This window comes from Stegodyphus dumicola, chromosome 7 (assembly GCF_044657685.1).
Source record: "Stegodyphus dumicola isolate Sdum_Otavi_A_Nest chromosome 7, ASM4465768v1".
NCBI lineage: Eukaryota > Metazoa > Arthropoda > Arachnida > Araneae > Eresidae > Stegodyphus > Stegodyphus dumicola.
Window position 1 is genome coordinate 184,681,909 of NC_140774.1, and position 13,269 is coordinate 184,695,177.

General features: G+C 31.4%; 1 protein-coding gene across 1 annotated transcript in view; it reads left to right on the plus strand.

The window, feature by feature from the left end:
- Positions 1–13,269, plus strand: part of LOC118196431 (suppressor of lurcher protein 1-like) — a 293,365-nt gene that overhangs the window by 257,716 nt on the left and 22,380 nt on the right. The window contains exon 7 of the mRNA XM_085821452.1: positions 2,444–2,494. Coding sequence (XP_085677578.1) covers positions 2,444–2,494 — 51 coding nt within the window. The remainder of the gene's footprint in view (positions 1–2,443; positions 2,495–13,269) is intronic.

Consider the following 13,269-nt stretch of genomic DNA (forward strand, 5'->3'; position numbering starts at 1 on the left):
TCGTGTAACACTTATCTGCGATTTATTGATATTTTAATTGATACTCAAAGTGAACAATAATTTTGATAGCTAAAATATCCTTGTAATTTCAGCCGTTTTCCAGATTGTTTGTTGTGTCTTACAGGCTCAATCAGCAGCGAATACTGGGATATTTGTCGCATCATTATAAGTATCATCTTCAGCGTTATCTCGTATTTACGATATTAATGGATGTCATCGTAGTATTTTGAACTGTGTTATTGCCTCGAACCTCCTGCAATTTTTTTAAAAGTTTAAACTGGACATTATCCTAAACTTCCATTAAATTTAATTTTCATATGCTACTGAACAAACGCCGTTATTCATACATTACCACTTACTATAAAACACTTGTTTCGGAGTATTCTAATTTACCTGAAGAAGCTGCTCAATGTAAATAGTTTGGTTTGGTAGATTATAACAAAAAAACACCAGGCCTATCTGCCTAAGACATGCCTTCGTGAAGGAGTTTCTAAGGGAACCTGCAAACTGCTTCGTATACACGTATACACCTGAGGAAAACCAAGAGCAGCCAGCCCGCTCGCCTGGAATCGAACCCAGGTCAGAACAACCAGTGTTTAGCGATTTAAACTCCTCGGCCACTGGTGGGACCAATGTAAATGGGCAAGCTAGGTTTCGGTACAAGAGGATTATACCATAATTCGGTCACTAAAATGGTAGGTAAGATACGGTGAAGAGTCATTAGGTTAATATGAAGCAAGAGACATAAAAAATGAGCAATGCCGTCTCCGGGATTCGAACCATGGACCTCTGGAATTCGCGTCGAGCGTGCTGACCACTACACTATGAAGGCATGCTAAGAAGGCGGGATAAATACCTTATAAAACATGTGCTGTCTCTTATGCATACATGGATATTTCCATGTTTTTTCTGTTCTGTAAGGTGACTAAGACCTGGTTTCCATTAGAAAGTCCTCCCTTTCCTTGAGCAGTGTTTCTTGGGGTCTTTCATTTTGCAGGTCTCTAATAGTCTCGGTCTCCAATAGTATTTTGCAGGTCTCCAATAGTCTCGGCTCTGGAGGCACAAAATACCCGAAACGGTTCTTAATTTCCACCTACCCGTGTAGATTATGTGGCAGTTAGTCACCAACGTTAGTTCATTCATCTTCAATAATCTTAGTAAGTTGAGATCTTAAAAAGGGCAACTTTCCTAAAATAAGTTGAAGACGGCAAGGCTTTGAACCAGATGATTTAGAGTTCTGTAGAGGGCATTTCTTCCTAACCTACTTCTTCTGCCTAGTAAGAAGTCGTGCCTGAAGTAATTAACTCATTAATTACTCATTAATTACTTCATTAATTACTTCAGGCACTTACTTCTCATTTAAAGATACACTACCTATAGGCACTGTCTTCTTACATAAAGATCTTTAAGTAAGATTAGATCTTTTCTAGAATTTTCTCCCGTGTAGTGGATAATTTCAGATCTGTAACACTATACAATTTTTCATCTTCTTTTTCCTTTGAGGAGATATCATTACAATCTATACCATAATCGATTTAAAAACAACCCTCAAAATTTTGAATCTCACCATTGCAATTCTAAATCATCGCTTTCTGTATATATATTTGCATGCTTTCTTTTATGAAAAGGAAAGACTGTTTGGAAAATGCTCTAAATGTTTTTCAAAAATGCTACTATTTCTGTTTTAAAGTCTGCAAATTTTAATGCTATTTTATTTAATTATATTAGGTTAAAAACTATGAATTCTCAAATATCTGTAGTTTTAATTCAGTATCTTTAAATTAAAAAGTTATGTTACATTGAAAGCTTTTATTCATTAAAGTTTAACCAACATAATTTCTACATTCACAGTATGCTTACCAGAAATAGGAATTATTTGGTGGTAAGTATAGGTAAAAGTATGGGGGACACCAGATATTTACCAACAGGTATTTTCCCTTCCTACTAGCCTAGCTTGAAACAGAAGATGCTCGCTTCACGCTACATCGTAGGCCCTTCCAATGCCAGCAGTGCATTAGAGGCACCTCGGCATGTCCCGAGTACTTCGTTTCTATATTCATATATATAAAATGTTGCATTATGCATGGTGGTACATGAATAGTATTTCAACATGGTGCTACAAATGATTTTGGAAGAGGAGTGGGAGACTTTTAGACCTTCCCCGGGGTGTCCTTCCTCAAAACTGGAGTGGAACTGGGCAAACACGTACCACGCTAGTGGCTGCTGTTCAATCTCTTGCCAATGACAGACATAATTTTGCACTCCTTACCATAATAAAACTCGTGACATGTTCTGATTATGTCGAAAAAGTAAGATTAGCCACAACAACATGACATTTTTCTGTTCAATTATATTTCCTCTTTTCTAGACTTCTAAATATCAATGAAATCTTTTACCTTTCGGAGAATAATAGGTTATTAAAATCATTTTGTTTTATTTATAGATCCTGCTACAGTAAAGAGGATATCTAGTACCGATACAAAAAGTAGCTCTAGTAAGTATCCAAAGTCTCACTTAAATTTTCCTAGTCAAATAGATTTTAATAGTAAGTATTTGGTTTGATTATGATATGCGTATTGGTTTTAACGAATAATTGTATCTTTAATGAAGTTTTATATTTTATAAGTCTTTTTGAATGTATTTTATATCATAAAAAGGTGTATGTATTTACTTTTTTTCGTAAATTGTGTTACGAATCTATTCTGTCGTATATTAATACTTCAGCAAGATTATTAGCAATTTATGTACTATAATTTACGAAATAAATGCCCTGAATTAAACAAAATCAAACATTATAGTGCAAAGAATTGATATTTTAAGAATTATATTTTTAGTATCATATTGAATTTTGGAAACGTTTTTCAGATGACAAATGAGCAAGACATTATACGTGTCAGTAATGAACACAGAAGCTTTTTGAACATTTTTAGACGATTTTGATTCCCTATAATAAAATTACCTGTTTGAAATGTTTTTAACTACAGCTACATTTTTCAAAGTACAGTGTCTCAAGTGATGGGATACTTGTGCTTAACAAAAGGAAACTGTAATAAAATTAATTAAAAAACATGTAAAACTTTTTTGTGGGTGTGTTTCATACTTAAATTTAGTAACAATTATTACATAACATACATTTTCTCAAAATATTAAAATAATAATTTAATAAAAATACAATTGTTTAGAGCAGAGCAAAAAATGGCTCACATAAGTGATGGGACGTCATTAGATACTACTACGTATTACAATAAAAATATTTTTGGGGCTTTATTTTTACTCAAAAGGAATTAGCAATAATTTATAAAACCGTCTGCAGTCTTTCTCTCCAGTTTGTTTTGGAATTTTTGTGTTTTTAGCTCTGTGCAGCCATGAATGCTAAACGAAAAAAAACTCTTCCTGAAATTCGAAAATTAGTTATTAATTTGCATATTGAACGTGAAAAATCTATTAGAGAAACTGCTGAAACAGTTAACATGAGTTTTTCAACAGTTTTCAATATCATTAAACGATATAAAAAGAATCATATGTTTCCGGATAAAAGAAGACCTGGCCGACCATCAAAGCTATCCAATGAAATAAAGCGAATTATTGTTCAAAATATTAAAAAAAGTCCAAAAATGAGTGCTGCTAAAGTTGCTGCTGATTTACAAGCATTATATGGAATAATTGTTAAAAATTGTTAAACCTGAGATTATTAGAAGAGTAGTTCGATCTGCTGGATATCACAGTAGAGCAGACAGGGAAAAATTCTTTGTAAGTGAAAAGAATAGAAAACTCAGACTGGCTTTAGCAGAATCCAACATAAATAAGAACTCTGATTACTGGAATGAAGTTATATTTGCTGATGAGAGTAAATTTAATATATTTGGTTCTGACGATAGAATCTTGGTGTAGAGAAAACCCAGGAAAGAATTTCACAAACAGAACTTGGTGCCAACAGTAAAACATGGTGGAGGAGGATTTATGATATGGGGGTGTAAACGTCCGCTGAAGTTGGTAATCTTGTTTTTATTGACAGATAATGGATCAGTACAAGTATATTGACATTTTAAATCAAAATTTGAAATCTTCAGCACAAAAACTGACCCTTCATAACGATTTTAAATTCTACCAGGACAATGACCCCAAGCACACTGCTTTAAACGTTAGACTCTGGCTGCTGTATAACTGTCCTGAAATAAAAACACCATCACAATCTATAGACTTAAATCCCATTGAGAATATTTGGCAAGAATTGGAATCAAGAATTCGCAAACACACCATTTCTTCAAAACAACAATTAAAATCATGGCTTCAAGAAGAATGGGGTAAAATCACTCCACAAAAAAATTAGTCGAATCATTCCAAGAAGATTAAATCACGTTTTAAAAATAAAAGGAAATCCAACAAAATACTAAAACATTTTAAGAAGTAAAATTTTTGGATAAATATTTGATGGAAAAGTATGTGAGCTTATCCCATCACTTATGTGAGCCATTTTGTGCTCCGTTCTAAACAATTGTATTTTTATTAAATTACTATTTTAATATTTTGAGAAAATGTATGTTATGTAATAATTGTTACTAAATTTATGTATGAAACACATCCACAAAAAATTTTTACATTTTTTTTAATTTATTTTACTACAGTTTCCTTTCGTAAAGCACAAGTGTCCCATCACTTTTGTGAGACACTGTATAAATTATCGTCTGCTACTTGACAGTTGTGTTTTCATCGAAAACGCGCTATTAAAGAAGCAATGACTGATACTTTTGGGCTCTTTCTTAAGAAAAGTATTCGTATGTAGTTATTACAAAAACGTTGTTAAAAGCCGTGATATTTCGGTATCTAAAGCAACGATCAGTAATATTAGAAAGTAAAAAGGAAACAAAAACTTCAAAGGAGCAAAATCGAAATGTTTTGAATGTTGCAAAGGTAAGAAAGAAAATCCGCGAATTCGATAGAGAGTTGCATAATCATTGAAATGCTCCGTAAATTGTAAACAAAGTGATTATTGATAATTCGAATCTTAAAATGGCGAAAAAACTTAATGTGCATTGTCTTCCTGCACGACATATCGCCGAAAGCAAAACGCGTTGCAGAATTCTCTATGAGAGAAGCAATTATTCGAAAAAAGAAAGGAAACATTATCTCAATAGATGAATTTTGGGTGTATTTAAATACCCGCAATAAAAAAAGATCTATTTATTATCATCAAACAGGAGAAATATATCTTAAAACATCGTTCAAAGAATCTAAAGAAAGTTTTTTTAAAGGCTGATTGTTGCTGGCTTTGCAAATAACAAAAATGAAAATATGTTGTCACAACAGATGAATATTGGGTATATTTAAATGACTGCAATAAAAAAAGATCCATTTATGATCATCAAAGTGAAGGAAATATCTTAACACGTGTTTCAAAGAATCTAAAGTAATATTCACAAAGGAATTTATGATTGTTGTTCATTTTTCCTATAATGGCAAATAAAAAATAAAGAGAGTGGGAAAAAATTTATGGTCAACTCCACATATCATTAAGAACATATTTTAGACCCAATTTTCAAATATGAAATACCTTCTTTGTACCCACAGTGCTATCCAATCAGTAGAACTGCATCAAGACAAAGAAAGAAGTCACAAGTCAAAATACATAGTTAATTTCCTGGAAAAAAAAGAACATAATGCGGATATCAAGATCGTACCAATTACTCATATTCCTACTAAATGTCCTGGTGTACAGTACGTGTATTTTGGTGATTTTGGTCTTCTAAAAGGGACCCTCCTTGGACTTTGGGAATCTGTTCAAGAGGAATAAGATAAAATACCTCTTCAGATACTGAAAAAGTGATTACGTATTTTCTCTTAAATCACGTTGTAGAAAGATAGCAAAGAATAAGGTAATAAAAAAAAACATTCAAAACACAAAACTTCTACTTAAAATATTTGTGTAAGTACAATGAAAAATCGTCTAACAATTGTGCGAATAGCCTTGTAGACGGTTACAGACGAAAACATCGAGGCAAAAACATCGCGGAAGAAAACGTCGCAGAGAAAACAACGCAAGGAGAAAACGTCGGTGTATAAAACATCGTGAGATAAAACAGTTCTAAAACATCGTGGTACAAAATATCGTGGCCGAAAATAAAGCGGTTCGAAAATTTCGCAGTTTAAAAACATCGTCATCGAAAGAATAAACGGAATAATCGTCATTTAAGAATAAACGGAAACAAAAAATATGTAATTTTCATTAAAAAAATATCAGATTAACACATTTGAAAGAAAATAATTTGATCAACTAAGCAATTTTTATAGAGGTAACCTCATGCAGTTATTAATCTTTTTATCTTCCTTCTTCTAAGCACATTTAGACTGTATTTTTCATGAAAACTTATCAAACTTTATAAAAAAGCTTAATTCATTAATGACCTTTGTTAATTAACTAAATAAATTTAAAATTCTATTAAGTTTTTAAGGTGCATTAATTTTCTATTCAGTTTTAATTTTTAAGTACTTAAATTTCTTTTTTATTTTTTCAGCAAAAATTTATTAGTTCATTCATGAAATATAGAAATAAAAGAATTCATCTTTCTTTCTTGTGCTCTATAATCATTATACGAACATGCATTTACAACTTTCAAAACCTGAAAATGCATGTGTGCGATGTTATTGTCATGCGATGATTTGTAGGTACTTTAATTTTACCGCGCTATTTTTGACGACGATGTTTTTAAACTGCGAAGTTTTTGAACCGCTTTATTTTCAACCACGATATTTTGTACCACGATGTTTTAGAACTGCGATGTTTTCTCTTTGCGATGTTTTGTACCACGACGTTTTCTTCTTGCGTTATTTTCTCCGCGATGTTTTTCATCCGTGATGTTTTTGCTGCGATGGTTTCGGCGAACACCTTGTAGACATCATTCTCAAGTCAATTCTTTTAATAAATTAATTTTCCGTAAGTACATTCTTCTGAAATTTCAGCATACAACATTTACCATTTCGTAATTATTAACAGCATATTTATTATTAACATGTTGTGTATTAAGCTTGTTCCCCAAAACCTGTTGGCTACATTATTCAAAAGTGAATATTCCTCAATTAGAAAATATTCATCTAAACTAAAACAAATGCACTTCCCGCTTTGAAAATTATTAATGTACATCGCATCACCTAATCATCAGATCAATATAATATAAAAGGACTTTGAGAACTGTCAGTTCTAATTACAGTATCAGTTGTTGACTACAAATATTTATGTTTGTGCAAGCAGATTATGGAGATTGATCTTCATAATCCGATTGCGCGGTACTATGCTTTGTAGGGTTTAGCAATTATAGGAAACAACTACTGTTGTTTAGGTAATTGCTAATAATAGGTAAGCGCCTTATCTGATAATATGTCGGATCGGAATATTTACTTGCATATTATGCTTAATAGTTTATTATGGTGTTCATCGTTATTGCGGTTTCACTTCACATACATTCTGTCAACAAGATTCATTATTTCTGTTTTTAGTGGATTCCCTATCTTTTAATTAATACAAAGTAATTAAATTTTGGAACTCTTCAAATAATTGAATGTGGAAAATGTTCTAAATCTGATTATACCAGATTTAAATTATTTCATACAATTTCTAGTTTTATTTTTATTCATTTTTAGCAACATACATAATTCATCCTAAATATTAGCTATTTCTTATACATTTTTATTTCTTCTTCTAACACAATCTGATCAATTGTAAATTTTCAAATTTTTCCTTTTTTGGGGAACATACTCAACCTATACAAGAGAAAGCTAAATGTTTATCCATAAGAACTTTATGGGACTCTCTCAGGATTATCTTCTTGTTTAGAATATCAAGAATATCACTCCAAAAAAAAAACTTTTTTCTTAATATATGGCTTTGTAGGCCGGTTCATAGTGTTCTCATTTCGTCATATTTCCGTTTAAGTTTTAAAATCGAAGGATTTAAATGTTTTACCGAAAAATATGCTCTAAATCATATTTAAAATCTCAGAATGCACTAGATCTAGATATCTGCAGTACTGTCAGCAAAGTGATTTGAAATATACATTATTGTTATAAGGTATATTCTCCCTCCTCTTCGCATGCCTTCGTGGTGTAACTGGAAGCACACTCGGCGCGTATTCGAGAAGTCCAGGGTTCGAGTCCCAGCAAGGCCACTGCACATTTTTCACGTGACCTTCTTCAAAATAACTTAATGACTCTACACTATTATTTTGAAATAATAACTTCAGCTTATTCTTATAGACTCATTCGTAAATACTGAGAAATTAAACACTCTACGCTCTGCTTGGCGTCAACATATATTTTTTACTGTCATTTGTCTGTGCAGATATCTGGCCACCTTAGATTTAAATTATAAAATACTTCAGTTATCATAATTGTAAACTATAGTTTTGTAGATATTAAGTCTTGTAACAAACTTAAACAATATAAATACAAATTAAGAAATCCTGAATAAAAAAAGCATAACTTGCCATAATATTAATTCTAATAATTATTGAAAGGCCTAACTGTACAATAACCGAACAAAGAAAATATACAAGGTGGTTAAAATTAAAACACCCTTACTCTGATCTCTATAGACATCGAACTACTGAATGTAAAAGCAACAAAATTGTTAAACGTATTACTCAAGACAGGGGCAAACGGATTACGTGAAAAAAAAAATTAGTTCCAGAAACACCGATAGGTGGCGCTGTACAACAGATCATACGCTGAAAAGACACAAAATGCACTTTATAACACATTTTATTCGAACGTACCAAACATTCATATCACAAAGACCTTACCGATGCAAGGGAAACTGCTCAAAATAGTTTCCTTTTTCAAGATGGAAAATCTGCAGTCTGTGGACAGCTTGTTCAACTGCGGATCGTAATGGGTCGATTGAGATGCTTCTCACATGCAGAGTGAGACTGTCTTTCAAATCTCCCAAAGTACCAGACGTCGTCAATAAACAACATTTTTTAAGTAACCTCACAGCCAAAAATAACATGGATTAAGATCTGGAGAACGAGATGGCCAGAGAGCGAAATTGCAATTACAATGACAGTTTAAGTTTGTTAACTTTTTTGTGTTCTTTATTTTCATATCAGCAATAGAAATTAAAATTTTCCATACCTCATGTATGTTTTCTTTGTGATTATTTATGCCTTTATGGCATATTTTCCATCACACAGCGCTATATATCGGTGTTTCTAGAACTAATGTTTTTAACGTAATCCCTTTCTCCATGTCTTTAATAGTAAGTTCATCAAATGTGGTACCTTTACACTCAGTAGTTTGATGTATAGAGAACTCAGAGTAGGGGTGTTTTAATTTTAACCACCTTATATAATAGTTATTTTACTTTTAATCAAAGTTGACTCATTAACTTTTCAAATTTTTTCAATAGCTGCGGCTCTAGATTTATATACAACTTGATTATACACCGTATCCGTGAGCTCTGGTTAATTGATTACTAATGCAATTAAATTTTTATCTTGGAAATATGTCACGTTTTACTGTAAAATCCCATTAGTGTAAGATATATATAAAAGAATGATGTAAATTTAAATTGTAAAACGTAAAATTATTGATAAGGGGTAGTGTTTTAATTAATTAGTTTAATGTTTCATATTTTTTTTAATTTATTACTTTGTATTCTATTCTTGCAATGACATATGAAATTGTCAGGAATTTTCATTTTCCTATTCGCGTACTTTAGTAAGTAATTCCAGGCTAACGAAAGGAAATTTCGGATTTCGAATCCTGATGATAGCATTTCTGATTTCTTATGTTTCTTCTCTGACAAATACCTAATGACTATGCAAAACATTAATTAAATAAATAAATACAATTTGATCATATCGAATAATAATTTAAATAAATACAAAACATTATATTGTAATAACATAACAGTAAGTAATATATACAATGAGAATTAATTAAAAAAATATATACAAAACAGAATCATAAATTACTGATATATTAAATACGAGAAAAGCACAAAGCATTTTATTTTATTTAAATTTTATTCGCGTATGTTTACGATTCTCTTCCGTTCACACTGTGAAACAGGGTCTAAGCCGTAACCAATTAGAAAAAGTTAATCTGCGCATGCGTAGATGCATCTACAGCTTTCCCGCTCAATAGGTTTCCCGCGGTCGCTGTGATTGGTCTCCTCTTATACCACGTTGGCATAAGGTTTGAAAACTCCAAACTTTAGGCGAAACGCCTTAAGCCATTTTTGTGACGTAGCAAGATCTGGTTACCTAGCAACAAAACTCGACTTAAACCAATTATGACACATGGAGCCTGTTCCCTTCTAAAAAAGCTCTTAAAAGCTGTACTCATAAAAAGGACATATTTTACTGAAATGCGTTATAAGAAAACCATTCACCGTATTTCAGGCTAATACAACAATCTTTTATCAAATGAATATTGTAAAACTTTCGGAAATACTAATTTAATCATATTTCACCTAAATATATATATGCAAACAGACATAATTTACTTACATATTTGAGATAAATTTCATGAGGTGTTCATTTAAAGTGATATTTAGTAAAATATGGAAACGGTAAACAATTATTAAATCATTACTTCGCAGAACAGTTTCAAACGTAAAAAGATTTTCTTCGTATGCATAATAAAATAATTGTGTTAATTCGCAAATTTGGGCTAAATTTATTTAGCAAAAACAGAAATATTATGCGTTTATTCAGTTATTTAGCTTATTTGAAGAACTTCAAATGTAAAATAGGAATGCGTTACACATTTTTAACATTATAAGTACTTGAAAACTGACAACATATGTCGTAAAGGTTTTAAAAATTCAGTTTAAAGTATTAAAAAATATTTTACAGGAAGTTTTAGACCTAATTAGTTTTAATAATGCAATGAAAATAATTATTTATTAATTAAATACAGTTTATTTGCACGCAAATGCTTTGCATTCAACCAGCAGACAACTGATATGCAGTTAAAACAAATGATGGATATTTATGGTAAATTTAACACACTAAGTAAATTTAATATATTAACTAAAATGTATAATAAACTGTCTTTTGGTACTGTAATTTATAATCAAACATTTAGCTTGCGTTTACTTTTGCATCTTTACATAATTTCAAAGATGTAATTTTACCCACTCAAATTATTACATTACATTTTTGTTAAAAGCGCAGACTATTGTAGAGACATTCAGTATTTATTTGGAAGAAGGCAAGATAGTTGATAGTTGACGGGGGACGTGTGCACCATCCTTTTACCGTAATGGTTAATTGGCATATGCAACACGTCCACCTCTATCTTGAGCCAGACGGGCCACACAGGCGCCTCGCACCATACACCGAAACCCAGCGACCAGGCCATCCAGGTGGCAGTCCAAAAGACCAAAGAAGCCCCCAGAGGTATGTTCAAACCAACCGCCCGGGCCTAGTATTTATTGAGTAAAAGTGCAACAAATACATGGCCAGACAAGGGCTCAAAAAAATAAAATAAATAGATAAATAAAGGGTACATTTGTAGTTTTGACAAAGCATAAGATTACAAAGGTGCAAGTGCCAGTTTTGGATAAATACTATAATCACATAGACATAATTAGAACAAAACACAAACAAATAGCGATAACAATAGAAAACCAAAGGAGTAAACACCACTACAAATCTACTACTGTTCAATACAATAGTTAGTGTACAAAGCAAGGATAAAATACATAAATACATTATGCAACTATATAACTACCAATACAAGGTAAAAAGGATACATTATACAACTATATATATATATACATATATATACATACACACACACATATATATATATATATATACACATACACACATATACACATACACATATACAGATATATACCAATACAAGGTAAAACGATACTAATGATTCTGTACGAGATGCAAGACAAGATAGATAATTCAACAGAAGATCAATATCGAACCACGAACCTCTGAAATACCGGCTCAGTGTGCTGACCACTACACCACGAAGGCACGCTAGGAAGGCGGGAGGAATAACTTATACTATCATTTTGCGCAGACAATATGCTACAGTCAATGAGTCATGACTTCAAGATCTTTATTCCGAGGACTATACGAGAGAGTTTCTTTTAGAAAGTCTTCCACAAATGCTCCCTTACCTTAGGCATATAGCTCTGGAGTGATCTGCCATAATTAAATAAACCAAACTTAAGTTTACCTGAGTTTAGGCATATAGCTCTGGAGTGATCTGCCATAATTAAATAAACCAAACTTAAGTTTACCTGAGTTTCAGCTTAACTAAAAATCATCCAAATCTAAATATACAGGGTGATTCCAAATTCATGGTACAGACGTTTAAGAGAGGTACAGAACAAACATATGAATAAACATAGGATTCCAAGTCACAATGCATTTATTTTGCCATAAATACAGTTTAAAACACATTTATAATTAGAAAATTCTAAAAAGAGAATGAAATCACATAACACCTCATAAGAACTGCTTCATACGAAGAACAGCGAACACATTCAAAATGATCTTGCTTCAAATTACGTCACGAAACACATTGGCATAAAAAGAAACTTTCAATCAAACAATATGACTCTTGTTATTAAATGCCCGTCATATTATACAGAGAGAGTGTATATACTAATTAGTTAATTATTGAAGAGATGAAATATAGCCTATCATCTGCATATGTAATTAATTATTAGAAAATATTTTATATAACACTGTTCATCATTGTCCTATAATTAGTACTCGATGAAAAAAGTCAATCACTTGCATATGATGCTTGTTATCATAAGAAATTGTATTTGCCAATTAATTATTTGCAAATATATTATTTAAATTGTCCATCATCGTTCTGTACTTTGGACTCGATGGCAAATAATATATCCCTTGTTTATGAAATCACATTGTTAATTAATTATTAACAAATATATTATTTATCATTGTCATCATTGTCCTCTATGGCGAAAAAATCTACCACTTGTATATGATGTTCGTTATTGTAAGAAATCATATTGCCAATTAATTATTAGCAAATATGTTACTTAAATTATCTATCATCGTGCTGTATTTAGTACTCGAAGGCAAATAATCTATCACTTGTTTATGAAATCATATTATTAATTAATTAATAAAAAATATATTATTTATCATTGTCATCATTGTCCTGTACATAGCTATGGCGAAAAGATCTATCACTTGCATATGATATTCATTATTGTAATAATCGAAAGGTCTTAATTAATGCATATTTCGAGGTACAGAATTCAGATAAATA